Here is a 17,554-nt window from a genome sequence, read left to right as displayed (position 1 = left end):
GGCCATATTAAACCTCATCCCATTGGTCTCTTGTGTGTCCAGCTATCTCATTTAGGAGGGATGACCTTTCATTTATGTCAGTGGTTTGGTTTTCTTTCCAGAATTGAAAAGATGTGGGTGCGAGATGGAGCCGCATATTTCTTTGGTCCAATCTTTATACATCCTGAAGAAACTGAACATGAGCCAACTAAAATGTTCTACAAGAAGGAAGTGTTTTTGAGTAACTTGGAGGAGACCTGTCCAATGACTTGCATTTTGGGTAATTATTAACAACTTTGAATCCAGTGGTCACTCTCTTTGTTTTCCTATATAATCTGAAGTGATTTATAGCGATGTGTAGGCTTGATTCTGGTTGAATTCAGTCCATTTCTAATATGCATTCCTGTCTTTGGGACCTGTAGTGAGAGTTTTCACTACAAGGAAGCTCTCTTACAATAAAGGAATTACATGTATGACACCAGAGTGAACACTGTCTGCAGCTAAAGAACAGAAAATTCCTTTATTCTCACTTGTTAATGTAATTATTCCAATATATGTTACCTGGATAGTCAGTCTAGAAGGAGTTTGAAGTTCGGGTTGGTGCATTAGATTGTGACTGTGTGCTTTGTTTTGTAGTTACAACGCTGTGCTAAATACAGTTAACTGACTAGTGATTTTGGAGTTTTGTTGTTTTGCAGGTTTTCTTGTTCTTTAAAAAGTCCAAAAGCTGCATTAAGTTTGTGTGGGTGTCTCGTGAGTGGCATTAGTTAACAGGGAAGTTGATTGGTGTATTTTCCGTAGTTGCACCAAATCCCGGGAATCTTCCAGACTTATGAAACTGGCAAGAGCTTGAGTTCCACACTTGCTGTGTGGCTGCCTTCTTACCCAGCTCTTTCATTTCTGCAGGAAAGTGTGCAGTTCTGTCATTCAAAGACTTCCTCTCCTGCAGACCAACAGAAATCTCTGAAAACGATGTTTTCCTTTGTGAGAGCCGCTACAATGAAAGTGACAAACAAATGAAGAAATTCAAAGGGCTGAAGAGGTTTTCGCTCTCTGCAAAAGTTGTAGATGACGAAATATACTATTTTAGGTAAAAATACAATGGGAACGAGGAGTCACCTGAGCACTCTTCTGTATTGTGGTGGACGGACCCTGGTTGGCAGCTAAGCCCTCACCCAGTCACTCACTCACATCCCCGTAGCAGGATGGGGAAGAGAATTAGAAGGGAAAAAGGAAGTTTAATAAATGAAGCAAAGTTGCACACACAAACAAAGCAAAGTAAGGAATTAATTAACTGCTTTCCATCACCAGGCAGATATTCAGCTGTTTCCTGGAAAGTGGGGCCTCAGCACGTGTAGTGGTTACTTGGGTAAACAAATGCCGTAACCCCAGATGTTCCCTTCTTCCTCCTTTCCCCCAGCTTTTATTCCTGAGCATGCTGTTATATGGTATGGAATACGCCTTTGGTCGGTTTGGGTTAGCTGTCCTGGCTGTCTTCCACCCCAGCTTCTTGCCCAACCCCACCCTGCTTGCTGACAGTGGGGAAGAAGAAAAGCCCAACACTGTTCAGCAATAACTACAACATCGATGTGTTATCAACACTGTTGTGGTCACACATCCAAAACACAGCACCATAAAGGCTACTGTGCAGAAAACGAACTCCATCCCAGCCAGACCCAGTACATAAATAAAAGTCATTGCTGTAGGAGAAGGTGAATTTTGACTAATCACACTGTTGGACAGAAGTTCAGATAACATCAGTCTTTTCATGGTCTTAATCCAGTGGATGTTTTCTTTTTCTTCTCCTGACTTAAAGTTGTTACTTTATCAGATTGTTAAATTCTCTTGTATGTCATTAAAATAATTAAGTGCACATTATGGGGACTCATCATAGCTTTCTAGTTTGTAAACATTAACAAAAATATTATGTTCTAACTTCAGTAAAATGTAAAATCTTAATAAGATGTCGTGTTAACTTCCATGGCAGAAATGAAGTATTTGGTGCATCGAAAACCCCTTCTAACTCATAAAAATTAAAAAAGAAAATTAAAAAATCCTTCAAACAAGTGACTGAATTGTAACACTGGCCATAGACACTGAATCATCTCTGCTCAGAGTTCTGAAAGGAAGCACGAGGACATCCCAAGTCACCATTGTTTCCATGTTGTTCAATGATAAAGGAAGAAAAGTTGATTTTCTCTTAAAAAATATAGACTGTCTTGTGCAAAGTATGAGTCTATTCTCATGTGCTTTTTGTCTTCCTCCTCCACCTTTCAGAAAACCCATAGTTCCTCAGAAGGAACCATCTCCACTACTGGAAAAGAAGATCCAGCAGCTAGAAGCAAAATTTGCCGAGTTGGAAGGAGGTGATGAGGACATGGAAGAGATTGGAGAAGAGGAAGGTGATATGACTGAAACACAGTCTATGCCTCAGCTTCAGACCCCGCTAGCTAGTGAACTGGATATAATGCCTTATACTCCACCACAGGTAAGGATCTTCCTTGAGAAACCTTTAAACCTTTACATTCCACATTCTTTCCCCAGCCCAAATAGACAATGAAACGGTAACGTTTTATCAGCAGAGATTTATAGTTGAGTTTATGAGTCTATGGATAAAATTACACAGAACCGTTTTGGATGCATCCAATGTGATATCCAGGTAATAATATTTGAGTCCATGAAAATATTTCTAAAGAAAATCATTCAGCTGGGGAAAATCTTCTAGGGTACATTTTTGTATGCTATGTTAATGTTATTTTTAATTAGCAGGTTTTCTATGACACTTGTTAAGAAATATCAGGTCCTTATATTACAGAATCCCAGACCGTTAGGGATTGGAAGGGACCTCAAAAGCTCATCCAGTCCAATCCCCCTGCCGGAGCAGGAACACCCAGATGAGGTTGCACAGGAAGGCGTCCAGGCGGGTTTTGAATGTCTGCAGAGAAGGAGACTCCACAGCCTCTCTGGGCAGCCTGGGCCAGTGCTCTGGCACCCTCACTGAGAAGAAGTTTCTTCTCCAATTGAAGTGGAACCTCCTGTGTTCCAGCTTGTGCCCATTACCCCTTGTCCTATCATTGTTTATCACCGAGAAGAGCCTGGCTCCATCCTCGTGACACTCACCCTTTAAATATTTATAAACATGAATGAGGTCTCCCCTCAGTCTCCTCTTCTGCAAACTGAAGAGCCCCAGCTCCCTCAGCCGCTCCTCAGAAGGGAGATGCTCCACTCCCTTGATCATCTTTGTAGCCCTACGCTGGACTCTCTCCAGCAGTTCCTGTCCTTCTTGAACTGAGGGGCCCAGAACTGGACACAATATTCCAGATGTGGTCTCACCAGGTCTCACCATATTAAACATAAAGTTGGCATATAAGGGTTTAATTGTAGTTCTCAAATGACCCAATGCCCGTTTTTAAGCTTTTCCTTACAGTTTGGAAAAACCCTAGCATTTTGGGTGTTGTAGTTCTGCTACATTTTTAGAAAATGCTGGGCATCATCCTCAAAGAAAAAAGAAATACTTCTTTGGTATTGAGTTACCATTCTTACTTGAAAGTAAGAACTTGTTAAAAATGTTAGAAGAACTGGATGTCCTAGAAGCTTTAGTATTAATTTGTGAATGAATGGATAGGAGGAAAATGAGGAATCGTGTGTGGTTGTGTGCTGCTTGATGTGGCATGAGTCGTTGCTGCTACTTCAGTGGGGGACTCTGGATGCCCTTCCCTCTCTTGTGTTTCTTACACAAACCCTGGCATTTATGTAATGAGTATTGAAGCAGGGTGAGGAACTGCTTTAACTGGAAATTAACCTAACCAAAATAGTTTGCTTGCAACTGGATTGAACACTTCATCTGTCTCATCGCATTACCGCATTCAAGCTAATGTCAGCATTTTTAGTATTGCTTGTAATGTGACTGTCTTGCAGGGCTTTCAGGATAACTGGTGAGAAGTCAGGCTCAATGGATATATCCAACATGTGTGTATATTTATCTTTAGACAGATGGGAATGCTTAAGTCTAGAACTTGAAGTAAAAAAAACCAAACTAAAACAACAACAGAAACCCAAAGCAAACAAGCAAAAAAAACTCAAATGAAAAACTGAAAAGGATCACTAGCAGTGCATGCTAAGAAGTAATGATGATGCACAAGTGCCCTGGTAGATTCCTCACGCTGCTGATTTGCAAAGAGGAGGTGTGTTGTGTCTGTGTGAAGGTGTGTTGAGAGCACAGTTTAACTCTGGTGGAGAGGTAACCGGCATAGCACAGGAATAAATTTCTTCTTCAGGTTTTCTGTTCTGTTTATCCCCCTAGTGAACAGTGTCCTCTCAAGAGAGCTTCTAGGCAAAAGGCATGTTTACTCCATGTTCTCCTAAATGTGTAGAGTTTTATTTAACAACTATTAAACCCCAGAACTTTTAAACTTTTTTTTTCTTCTTATAACAAAGACGCTCTTACTACACCTAAGGATAAAAGGAGTCAAGAGAAGCAAATACATGGTACTGGGGCGCTTGCCAAATAGGTAGATGATGCTCTTCTGCTGCAGTGTGCTGTGAACCAAGTAGAGCTTAAAAAAGAGAAAGATGTGGAGCATGATTTTTTACTTTAGCAATATGGCTGAGAAAAGGCATAAAAGGGGGTCCTGGTTTATTTCTTTTCTTGACACGTCTAATACGTGCAGTTATCAGACTCAAACTGACAAGATTCTGTTCATTTAAAAATGTTTGTATCAGAGATGTAAAAGAATGGAAAATACAAGGGCCAAATTGAGAATTTTTACAGTTTCTCAAAGTGTTTGCCCTTCCAAACTGAGGGGTAGGCTTTTACATTCGATTACTGGTATCAGAAGTGTTGCAAGCACTGTAAAGGCAAAACCAGCTGATAAACTTGTATCTGTCTAAGCACGGATGTGTAAGAGGCCAAATATATTATTAGATATTCCTATTTCTGAACTGAGAATTCTTCATCTGCCAATGTGGGCTTGACTGAGAAGCCAGAATGAGCTGTATGTGCCCTGTGTGTTATCCCACAACCTGTGTGGACTTTTCTTCAGTTTTTCTGTCTTAGAGGCAAACCTGGACTACCCCCCAAAATGACCAGTGTTGTCTTTGGGTTCATAATGAAAACATTAAGAGTAGATGGCCATTTGAAAATCAATACAGTGGAATGACATGCAGGTATGCTTGAGTTTATCCAGTGCCTGTCTTAAATTGATGAGCAAGACTTTTTAAGCATCTTGGTATCTCTGAAGTTTTACTTTCAGCTGAGAGAAGAGTGTTGAACCACAGAGCTCAAAGTGGAGTCAGTAACGTGGCCTGAATTTCAGGATAGGAAGAAAACAGTCACATGTATTTTTCTTTCCTTTTTTTCCCCATCAGGTATTTGGAAACAATTACACTTTTCAAGATGTGAGAAGTTTGTAATGTTCAGGATATGAGAAGGGGCTTTTTGAGGGTTTTGGTATGACAATACATTTGTGGGCCTTACTGGTCAGAGTATGGGTGAATTACAGTCTCCTGTGTCTAATAGAGGTGGAAGGAGCCTTCAGAAAGGGAGTTTTAGCTGTGGTATCTCAGTAGTTGTCAGAATAGGTTAAATTTTTTGATGGCTGGAAACATCAAGGAGCTCTCAACAGGAGCATCCATGGTGGGAACAGCAAAGGAGCAGAGTTTTTCTTACCCATCAACATACAGCATGTGATGTGAACCTGATGTGCAGGTAAACAGTGATCAGCAAAACCAGGCTTTAGGTCTTTCAGGGAGAAATGGCTACTTAAGTAGTGGGAGGTGAATAACAGAGAGAAAGGAAAGTCTGGCAGGCAAAATTGAGAGCATCTAGGGATGAGAAGAGTTGGAGGTGGAGCCAGGGAGGGTCGGGGTTGCAAAGGCCCAGCAGGAAATGGGGAAGAATTTCCCTCAGATGTGCAGTGGCAAATAAAATGTTTTACTCAACTTGTGTTGGCAATAGTTCTGAACAGCATAACGGCCGAAATCTGTGACACAACACCGTTACTTTCTCTTCTGGCTTCCCAGATAGTCACTTACTTGCTACTCAGCCTTTCCTAGTCCTCTCATTCAGTTTGGAGTTATTTTAGCTAACAGTAAGCATTCTGTGTTGTCTTACTGAGTGTTTTTTGAAGCCTTGGTTGTAAAGGTGGCATTATGCCTGGAAGGGTTGAAAAGCACCAAAGCACTGTGATTGTCTCTTCATAAGTGCGTGCATGTGCTCTTGTGCATCCGTAGATGCACTCCCTTTTTAAGGGTCTGTAAGGTCGGATGGTTCACGTGCAAATATGTTCAAAAGAAAAGCAGGAATATTTTTTAAGACGTTCTTATGGCTTTGAATTTTGTGTTGAGAAGCTTCTCTGAGTACACACGTGGTCATAACTGCTTTTTCTCACAGTCTACTCCCAAGTCTGTTAAGGGCAGCACCAAGAAGGAAGGATCAAAAAGGAAGATCAACATGAGCGGGTACATCTTATTTAGCAGCGAGATGAGAGCTGTGATTAAAGCTCAGCACCCAGACTACTCCTTTGGAGAGCTCAGCAGGCTTGTAGGAACTGAATGGAGAAACTTGGAAGCAACAAAGAAAGCAGAATATGAAGGTAAATAAAAACTGAGACGCTAAACTCTTTTCTGCTTTTTTTTTTCTTTCTCAACACATTCGTTGCTGTTGTTCAGATGACAGGTTTAATAAAAGAAGATATTTATGTTTGTGCTCTGGATGTACCTTAAAGAGAAGCTCATATTGAGAGGTGACTGAAGAGAGCAAAGAGCATGTTTAGGTTATGTAGTGTACAACTAATAAGTTAAATGTCTTTGCCACAAAGACAAGGAAGATGGGGACAAATTAGAAGTAAAAGAGCATGATGTCCCTGGGCTGGAAGTCAGGGAAAAATGGTTCATGAAAGTTTCCTTGAAGGAGCACTGAGGGGAATTTTGGACAAGAAGGTGTTCAGAGCTGTAGCAGCAGGTAGGAAGGCTTACAGTGGAGCCGGAAAAAGTTATTTAAGAGTACTTGGAGTCCTAAGAAGCTTTGGTAGAATAAAATCAAGGCTACAGAATCTATTATGATACCGTAAATATGATTTATTGTTCAGTCTCAGTATTAGTCAACTGTTGTAACTGATTTTGTTGAGAGATTTCATATCCTGGAGTAAGCCTAGGAATATTTCATAGGCATGAGATACTTTAGATCTTTCTCTCGCTCTTCCTTTCTTTATTTCTTTCTTTTTTTCCTACTATTGGTCATTGTGCTTCAACTTTATTTGATTAAAATAAAATACAATTAATACTTAACAGCAGGCCCTTACCCAAGCCAAATACTTTGAACATGCATAGTTACTACTCTAGTTAATAATGTGTCAACAGTTCCAATATAAAACCCATTTTTTAAGCAACTGTTACAATTTTATTGGAAGAAATGCAACTTCGGATAGGGAAGTTTCAACACCCTAGAAAGTTACTGCCTAATTCAGTTATACCTTTGCTTTTTTAAAAATGAGATTGGATGGATTTTCTGCGTACTCATAACTCAAAGGCAGCTTCGATCTTCAAACTATAAGTTTGCATGCTATCACTTTCCACCCTCAGCTGTCTCAGTCCTTTCCAAATTTGCAGTAGTACCTCTTTGCCATCTGGAGAGTAATTTAGCACCGCTTGGCTGTGTGCAGGTTTTCTTTGCAAATGCTGTGAAGGGAAACGGTAACGCTCTTTCTTTGTGGAAGTACTATGGCTTTACTTTTTTCCTGTTGTTGTGGTTTCCTTTTCCACCCTTCTAGGTGCACGTGGTGTCTTTTTATGGACATGTCCCTCATTACAGCCTCACTCTTCAGCAGTAGGACAGCTAGCATGTCATTGCTTCCTAGCTTAGAGCAGCTTGACACCTTGCACTTCTGCAGGAAGGCACAGCTGTAACCTACTGGTAGCAGCAGTGTCTGTCCACTGTGTTAATTACTGCCTAAGTGCTTCCACTTTAATCCTCTTTCTCACTTTACATTTTCCAAAGCTTGTATGTTTTGGGCTGCAGTTTCTCTGGCTTGGTGTCTGCCCAGAACTGGACTTACTTTTATTTGGTTTTGAGGTGTTGGGGTGGGATTACAAAGCATCCAAACTGTATTTGCTTACCATGTGTGAAAGGAGAGAAACTCCTCTCTCAAGTGTGGACGTGCACCTGGGAGCAGGGAACAGGCCTGGTTTGACATCCCAGTGGAGAAGGTGCCTTTCCTTGTTGTGGTGAAAAGCAGTTTGCATTTTAGATCCATTTTGACCCACTGAAAATTTCATTTGGTATACGTGCAGGGTAATAGTTGGTTTTTGTAGCAGTAGTTGGGCCAAGAAGAGTTTGCATTGGAGATGCCTGCATGGCTGACTGCAGTGTGAAACCTCCTGGAAATAAAATAAAGTAATGCATGGGATTGAGGCAAAGGCCTGCTTTAAGGAAAAGCTCTGTCCAAAGCAGAAGGTCTCTTTCCTGTCTCTCGAGATGTGTTGGAAATGTTGTTTGAATGATCTCAAGTTCTAGCCCAACGGTGTGGGTCTAGTGTTGAGTATTAAGGGGAATGCTCAAGGCTGAACTTGTAGACGCCTGCTGTAGTTCCCTTTGGCAGTGTTGTTTCATCTCTTAGTTCCCTGGCAGTCGTGGCATGGATAGAGACTAGGTACAGCACAAGGACTGTCCTATGTCAGGTCCTTCTTCAAAGCTCAGCACTCCAAAGTCCAATAAAACTGCCTGCATGACAGTAATTTCTCATCTGTCAGTGTCTCCAGAACTTCTGCTTTTATCTGACCATTTTTTTTTTTAGCTGTCCAAAAGTAGGTGAGAGTCAGAACAGCTGCATCATCTTTTCCCCAAATGCTTTCTCTGCTCTGAAGAAAATTATCTTATTTTTCTACTTCTGCTTTAAATGTCTTGTGTATTTTGTGCTCAATCACACACGAGTTGCCTGTGGTAAATTTCGGAGTTTCAGTGCGTCATCATCTCTTCCTGAAATGACAGCAGTGAAAAGGAGAGAATGCCTTTGGAAATGAAACTGGTCTTTCAGTGTACTGAAGGAGTGCTAGAAGCTGCACAAACAGGCTCTGCAGGAGACAAACTCACAGTAGACACTTGAAGTCGTATACTAGAGAAAATGAGTAACGTGCAGGATGCATAACTTAATCTCCTTGATGAACTTCTTCTTAGCCTTTGTTTGACACAGGACCTTGATTGCTGTTTTAGTGGTAGTTTTCATCTTTCAACAGCTGCAAGAGAACTTCTGACAATGCATATTCGCTGTTATTAAAATTTGCTGGAGATGTGTGCTGCATTCATTTATTTTTTGTTGTTCCTCATTGTGTCGGTCAGATACAGCGTTGAGCGTAAACAAATCAGCAACTTGCATGCCCCCAAAGCACCTTAAGTGGGCATTCAGTCTCTTTTTTTTATTATTTGCTTGTTTTCTTGGTTTCTTTTTCTTTCTTCCTTCTTTCCATGACCCTTTGCCCTTCCCTTAATGTACAATTATCCTCTGGTCAGATTCCCCTGCAGTAGATCTTTTGTTCTTGCAGTCACAGTGAGAAACTTGATTGTGAGATAATGACCAGATTCATCCTACAAAGGACACACATGACCTCCAGTGAGCAGCACAATGTGAGTTATACATCTTCAGAAGGAAAAAGAAGAGCTCAAAGGCAATCAAAATGGGGAAAACAACAGGAGGAGGCAGAGAAAAAGATTTTTGGTTCATCAAGCTGCTGCTTGTTATGTTCTAAGCACTAAGGACCTATCTACACTAGGGAAACTTTGCAAATGCTTCCCGACTTTGCCACCACTTTTCAGCTGTATCAGTAGTAAAATACATGGGGAGCCCAAGAATAAATGGGCCACTGGCTGGCACTGCTGTCTGCTCATTGCATCTTACTTCAGGGCACATCTGGCAGACACGGTGCTTAAAAATTCCTGCAGCAGCTGGTCGCAGGTCTACGTGAGAGCTGCTGGCCTTGGCTGTAACTGGTTTAGCTGAGCCAGTGGTGTCAAAAGAGGGAACGTTTTGCCATGTTTTCCTAGTGTGGACCAGGCCTAGTGCTGGACTGCTGCTTCACGTTGGTAACACTGGTGTTATTATCAAATCTGTTCTCTGACTTTTTTAAATTTTTATTTTATTATTTATTTTAATTTATTTTTTTTAGAAAAAGATAAAACTTTGTGGAATATTTTTCATGAAGGTTCTCGAAAAGTCTTAGCTGCAGCCACATGAAATCAAATCATATGCTGTATAAAAAGATTCAGCTGTTCTACTTTATATTTGACTAAACTATGCCAGTGTTTGACTAGTCCTTTTTAATGAACAGATAATATTTTGAAATTCTGGGTTATAAAACAGAACTGAAAATCTAAAATACTTTTACAGAGCGGGCAGCTAAAGTTGCTGAGCAGCAGGAGAGAGAGCGAGCAGCACAGCAGCAGAATTCCTCCCCCCGGGCAGGCACTCCTGTCGGGGCTCTTATGGGGGTGGTGCCGCCACCAACACCAATGGGGATGCTCAATCAGCAGTTGACACCCGTTGCAGGTAAAATGTAGGAGCTATGACCATTTTTCCTCATCCACTATATCAACCCCCTTCATAACTCTGAACACTCTCTTGGGTCACTTTGTTCTTACGGAAGAAAAAGCTCAACCTCTTCAGTCTTTCATCATAATGAGTACACGTAACCGCAGCGGTAGCCTGGTAGTCCCACGTTACTTGCTCCAGTAGTGAGTAGCCTACTGAGAACGCAGGGGAAAAGAGTCCTCCTTGTGCAGTAGTCCTGTTCTGTTTGTGTGCAGTTGTGTTAATTTGCTCTACGTTGCAGCGTTCATGTTTAGCCCTGCTGCGGCAGAAGGGCAGTGAGCTATGTATTCTTCTGCTGCGTTCAGCGTCAGTGGAAGAGGTAACGTAGGAGGCAAATTTTTTTATTGTCAGGAAGGTGAAAGGCAATCAGAATTCAAACAAGGTTTTAAATCCAAGCAATTACAGAAGCAAGCATACAGAATCACTGATTAGACAGCGGTAAGCAGAGCAGACTGGGATCTAGAGCCATTGCAGGAACAAGTACAGAAAGCCAACGTTGCCCATTTTGTCAGGTGATTTTCAGAATAGAGCTGAGCTTGGAGAGCTTTTCTGTGGTGTTCCTGTTGCTAGGTGTTGTGCTTGTTGCCAGTCACAATCTGACTTGTGTTCGTAGAGAGTATGCTTGGAGTAACCACTTTCAGGATCAGATCTGAAGACAATGTAGTCCACTGCAGGTTCTTGTATGAGAATCAGCCGTGCATCGGTGAGAACATGAGTTAGGCATGGCCTGATAGGTTGTTTTCCTTCCACCATTTCTAATTAAAATAATTAGATTACATTAGTCAGGGGGAAAATACTGCTGAGTAGGTAAAAATGAGTATTTGGAGGTTTTTTTGGTTTGACTTTTGGGTTGTTTTGGTTTGTTTAGTTTGGTTTGGTTTGGTTTGGTTTGGTTTGGTTTGGTTTTCTTGGGGGTTTTTTGGGTGGTTTGGTTTGTTGGTTGGTTGATTGGTTGGTGGTTTTTTAATTTAGCTTTCCCATAAGGCATCCCAATTATTCCATTTATTCTCTTGTAAGATTTCTTTTTCTTTTCCATCTCACAGGCTGTGGCCACACTTAGAGCTGACAGCCTGAAGGGTTTTTCATCATGGCCTCTAAATCCCTTTTCAGTACATAGGCTGCATGGATGTTTAGGCTGAAGGCACATTTCTTATTTGGTTCATGGTCTCCCGATTAGAACGCATTTGTATACATTGAGTTGCTTTTTCTGTAAACTTTGTTCTTGGTAATTTTCCTCTGAACTGTTTGCGATTGGTGTTTGCATGTGTGTACACATCTGTGCATATATTAAGGGGACAAAAAATAAAGGAGTTCTTCAGTGCTGATCCTTTTTGTGAGTAAACTGCTTCAATCTAGAATATGTGGAAAAGTGATCCTCTCGTGGTTGTGTTTTCTTGGTTTGGTTCTCGCTTTCTGGCACTCGGTCACTTAACCATTTTTGGTAGGCAGTAATTCTTACTAATAGCACTTTCTTAAAACTTCTCCCAAAAAGTGAATTCTGCAAACCACATATGCTGACTTAACTTCCTGAGGCAGCCTTCTCGAAAGCAAACCTGTGTTTTAAGTCCATCATCTTATTCAAGTGGTTAGACATTCAAGTCTCTTCGCTCTGGCATTGTGAAATACTCTCTTAAAGCAGATGATCAAGTGGATCTTTTTAAACTCTATTGTGGCCCATTTTAAAAACTTTCATCTTTTAGTTTCCACAAGTCTTTCTTAGAAGTATCTTATTCTGTTGAGACCTCTTTCGCATCCTCCTCCATAATTTAATTGCTTTTTTCAAGTTCAGAGAACTTCTCCATTGCAGAAGTTCATGGAGCTTCTTTATGGCCCATGGGTCCAGGAAATCTGGATACCTTGAGTTGCATTTCTCGTAGTGCACAGTGCTCTAGTTTCTTGTAAATTTAGGCGTTACAAAAGTTTAATTAATCTTACACTGTTATAGTACAAAAATGAAGGACAAATAATTTGAAAGATGTCATAAATCACAGCTGTAGGAGCTGGAAATAGTTTGCCCATGTTTACTAGTTTAAAATCAACGTGGTAACTCATACATGGGGTATGAAAGTGACTGCTCTTACAGCCTTGTGATGAGTTTAACAAGAGTTAAACTCTGGTTTCTCACGGAGATTGGACGACAGCTTTATTAATCCAGCCAGTTGTTAGTGAGTATTTTACTTGGAAATGTAGAAATGAACCTTCATGATTAATAAATACAGGTTTGTTTCATTGAAGGGTTTTGTTCTATTTTGTTCTATTTGTTTTGAAACTTCAGAAATGTATGTAAATGCATTGGAGATGCTATTGCAGCTCAGGGTGCACTGGAAGTCTCTGGCAGTAGCTACAGTGAAAGCCCTTTATGGTAGAGATGCTTCTGTTGGTTTTCTTCTTTTACTTTTTCTATTGGAAGTTGGGATTTTGCTACGTTAATAAAGAGGTACAGATGAGCTTCCAGATATTTGAAATAGGTACCTAGGATCTATTTAGTAAGTGTCAATCTAGGTGTCCCGTGGAAAATGAAACTTTGAGGGAGATCTGTTCTTTTTCTCGTTGTTTGCTCCATGTAGAGCTTTTGGAATTTCAGGTTTCTCCGCTTTGTAACTCCTCCTGAGAAAGTGACACGTTTGGCTTGTACTTTGGAGCTGCATGATGTGTTTCAATCCTGAGCTCATGACAGCTTTGGTTTCGTTCAGAGCTGGTGTGAGGTTTTGGCCAGTCTTACTCCAGAAATCCCATTCTCAAAGTTTCTTTTGTAAGTTACTGGGAGCGTGGCAAAGACTCTGTAGGTGATTTCTTGGAACAGGCTATAGAAACGCCAGCAGTTTCGCATTTCTAAACTTACCTCGTCTCTCCAGACCTGCTTCTGTCCTCTGTCATCTTTTTGTTGTCTTTCCAACACCTTTTCTTGGTTACCTGACAGTGCATCCATTTAAATTAAAAAGCCTAGAAAACAGGGGAGGGACAAGCAAGGTTTGTTCCAGGACCCAATAAACACACTGCAGTTACACTGTGTAGGTTCACCTCATGGATAGCAACAAACCTGAGCTGAGGAAAGAATAAGCTCCAAATTGTCTTCCCTCACATGCAGAAAACTAAGGTTATGAGCAGCAGCACAATACTGTCTTCACTGCAACATTGATTTTCCTATAAAGTCACCTTGAAAACATTCGGTGAAATTCTGCGAAGGGACCGCAGGGGCTCTGTGTGAGTCCTTTTCCTGTGGTCTGGTGCTGTGAGTGTAAGCCTCTGCAGCCCAGCACGTCCAGTGCTGTCAGGTTTAAAATTTGAGTTACTTCCGTAGTTTATACTGGAGATGGTTTAATAAAAACCACCCGTGTCACTGCTGTTAGTTTTAAGTGTGAAAATGTTGTGGGACTTCTGTGTGCTAATTTTGCATATGTGCTGTAGAAAAATATACAGTTGGTTTTGTTTTGGTTTCTTTTCTGTTCTGGTTGAGTTCGGTCTCTGAGGTAGCCCACAGAGCAGGGCTGTGTGTGGAGCTTGTGCAGTCAGTGCTGTGATTGTGATCTGTGTGCAGACGGCAGAGCTTTAAGCTGTATCCAAATTGCTTGCATTAGTAACATTTAATTGTGGCTGGATTTATTCCTTGTGTTAACATATCTGAATATTCAGCATTTATTGTCCCGTGAGAAGCATACAAATACACTAAATACTAATTCATCAGAAGTATAGCGTTTCATATTTATAACTATTTTTTTATTTTAATTTTTGTTCATTTTCGCAAGATACTAATTGTAGTATCGTCTTGCTGTACTAAAGGTGCTTTTTTTTGTTTGTTTGTGGATAGTGCATGTCTTACTGTGTAGATCATACTGCATGTTATTGATGCATGTTTGAAATTTGTTGTGTCCTTCAAGGCATGATAAGTGGCTATCCACCGGTGCTGCCACCTTTGCAGGGCCCAGTTGATGGCATTGTTAGCATGGGCAGCATGCAGCCACTTCACCCAGGGGTGCCCCCACCCCACCAACTTCCGCCAGGTATGCCAGGCATCCCAGGCATCCCACCACCCGGTAAGAACGTCATCCTCATTTGCTGTTTATTTCATTTTCATGTACTTGCCATTTAACCGGTTGTTACAGAAATTATCTGCAGCTTGTTTTGGTCATAGCTTTTGTTTCTGAACACGGCAGGTTCGTTTAGCTGCAACGAGACAAGGCACTGCTGAATATATGGGGTAGATGCAAAATGTTGACAGAACAGCAGGTCCAGTAAACCAGCAGGGCAAGGTTACTGCAGAAGTGTGACACTGCCCCACCAGCAGTTTTGCTCCAGCCAAAAATCCTGACAGTTGTGCTTCAGTTTAACAGAGGTCTGAAAAGCTGAAATCAGCCTATTCATATCCTTATGTCATTTCAGCGGCATCCTTCCAGTCCTCCTTTACTTATTTGAAGTGGGCTTATAAATGAAATCAAACTCTTTTGCAGTATGTTAATGTTTATCAGTAGTCAGGTTGTACTTAAATGAACCTGCTCATGTAAGACCCCTTGGCCACTGGCACACTGACATGTTTTATCATAAAACAGTGTTCATAGGGGCTATAGGGATGGTGCTCCCATAGGGAGGGCAGTGAGAAGAGGCAGGTAAGATTAGGGTCGGTCTGGCCTTACGGATTCAGATTAAACCTTGTTGACAGGACAGTAACTGGAAACATTTGGGGATAAGGTGAACCTGGTATACTATTGTGGCCGAATTTTGGATTGACTTTAGAGAGCATATCTACTGCACGTTTGCTATTTTTTTACCACACTTTTGATGAAAAGTGGGGCTGAATGAATCATAAACATTTTTTCCAGTGATAATACCATTAACGTGTCCCTGCTACGGGGAAAAATCTTCCTCTGCCCTCTCTTCCTGTTTTCTGCTGATTCATTCAGTTTTTATCTCTGATGGCTCATGTGCCTATTTAAAAGATGTGCATCTCATATGTTCAGCAGTGAAACAAGCTGTGGACAAAAGTGGTCTTGTTTGCCTCCCACTACTCCACTTGCAACTGTGCTTATCAGAAGCTCTGTTAAGACTTTATCTGTATGTAAATTGGTGGGGTTTTTGTTTGTTTAAAAAAAAAAATCCATCAGTATTAGGTGTGCAGCTTGCAGCTTTGCTGCTGTGTAGGATTCACCATAATACCACGTAGGGGGCGTAGAAAAGACAGCTGTGTGTCTGTGAGCCTGCCCGTGACGCACCGAGGCAGTGACATTTACCACATCAGCAACATGCAAATGTCTGGGAGGTGAATCCAGGACAATGCATTTCTGTGAAGAGCTTTTCCCATTGGAGAAGCGGGCTGTACGTATGGTGAGAGGGTATGGATGAGGGAAAGAATCATGTCTGAGAAGGGAGGACCGCACGTGGAGTGGTGCTGAAGTGGGCTGGGTGAAGCCATGCTCTGGTGCTGGAAAGGTGAGGGTGCCCTCCTCCAGACCTCTTCACCTTGAACAAGAAAAAAAAAATGCCCGTGCCATATTCCACACCTTGTATTATCACTGCTTTTCCCAACTCGTGACTGCTGTTAGCACAGACACATTTAAAATGGGGACTGTCATCAAGTGGAAGATGCATTCAAAATCCACAGTGGCACACCTTTTGATCACTGATACAGAAACCTGCATGCAATTAAACCCTAGTTAGTTTGCAGCTTTTCCACTGAATGGAAATGAGAAGTGGCATAAACAGAATGAAAAGCAGCAGCTCACATAACTTCCCTGTTTTCAGACCAAAACATCTGTATGTAAAGTACTGGGAACTGCATGACTTTCATTTAGATTTGTACACTTTTGAATGTAAGACTGACATGGGTGATATCTGCTGCACGCTGTGCAGTAGGGAAAAGCCTTTTGATACGTTTGAAGAAAAACTAACAGTTTTTATTTGTTTGAAATTTATCTCACATGTTCGTGGGTCTCATATATAAGACTGCTGAAGCTGAACCTGCAGGCTGTGTTTTGTATTAGTGAGATCTAACAGAAGTTGTGCAGTGGCTTGGATTTCCTCCTGCTGTGAATGCATTTTATAGAACTGAACACAAGGAAATGTTCGATGCTGCTAAAGCAAATCAGCATTTCCTTTCTTAAAGGATTCCAGGAAGATCCTGTCAAGCCAGAGGTGTATATTAAAAACAAAAAGATTTCATCAGGGAGTCACTGAGCAACATGAAAAAAAACCTGAAAACCAAAAATTATTCACTTTGCATTTGTTTAATTAAATTAATTCAACAGACCACATATTAATGATTGGTAGTTGTCATGTTGGCTTTTTTATTCATTCAGAAACTTCTAAAGTGTTTTTTGTTTGGGTTGGTTTGTTTTGTTTTTAATTGGGGGATATTTGAATGTTGTACATCTGCTTATTTAACTGTGAGCAATGATATCAAAGTATAGATTTTTACTATGGAAGACCAAAGAGGTATTTGTCACTGCTCTGGAATAAGACTAATCATTTTATGTTTTGGAATATAGGTGTTATAGGCCAAAATGTGTCCCCCATGGTAGGCACTCCAGCACCCGGAGGAAGTCCTTTTGGACAGCAGGTGAGTCATTGCTGCGTTATTTATGAGGCTCTAAGGCTCTGAATTAGCGTTTAAAGTAGCATTTGAACAACATCTCAGTTAAGACATGTAGGGATGCACATAGCCTTTCCCATGGAGAACATAAACCAAACGTACACCAGTGTATTTAGAACCAGTTAATATCTTGTGCTCAAAGTGTCTATCTGTATTTCTTGGTTGAATTGTTATTAGACTGATTAGGTTCTGCCCAGTGGGATAAATTCTGCAGTATGAGCAAGACAGTGTTTTGTTTTGTTTTGTTTTCCTTCTACTAAACTAAGACAAAACATTTCAACACAGTGTTACACTGCTAATGATTTAGGTTTTGCATGCTTTGCTTTGCCGATGCAGACAGGATGCTTTCTCAACTGTTGATGAGGGGATAGAACCTGTTTTGTATCACAGAATGTTAGGAGTTGGAAGGGAC

At 41.0% G+C, this 17,554-nt stretch overlaps 1 protein-coding gene across 1 annotated transcript; it reads left to right on the top strand.

The window, feature by feature from the left end:
- Positions 1 to 101: 101 nt before the first annotated feature.
- On the top strand, positions 102 to 17,109 carry LOC104545496 (protein polybromo-1-like; the record flags this gene model as incomplete). The annotated part of the gene is made up of 7 exons (XM_010190652.1): positions 102 to 259; positions 886 to 1,069; positions 2,257 to 2,467; positions 6,371 to 6,572; positions 10,359 to 10,517; positions 14,438 to 14,593; positions 17,039 to 17,109. Coding segments are annotated over 7 exons (1,141 nt in total), but the record flags the coding sequence as incomplete, so codon positions are not given.
- Between the last annotated feature and the right edge of the window lie 445 nt (positions 17,110 to 17,554).

This window comes from Mesitornis unicolor, unplaced genomic scaffold (assembly GCF_000695765.1).
Source record: "Mesitornis unicolor isolate BGI_N332 unplaced genomic scaffold, ASM69576v1 scaffold42548, whole genome shotgun sequence".
NCBI classification, from domain to species: domain Eukaryota; kingdom Metazoa; phylum Chordata; class Aves; order Mesitornithiformes; family Mesitornithidae; genus Mesitornis; species Mesitornis unicolor.
The sequence above is the reverse complement of the archived record's forward strand: the minus strand, read 5'-3'. Positions and strand labels throughout refer to the sequence as shown.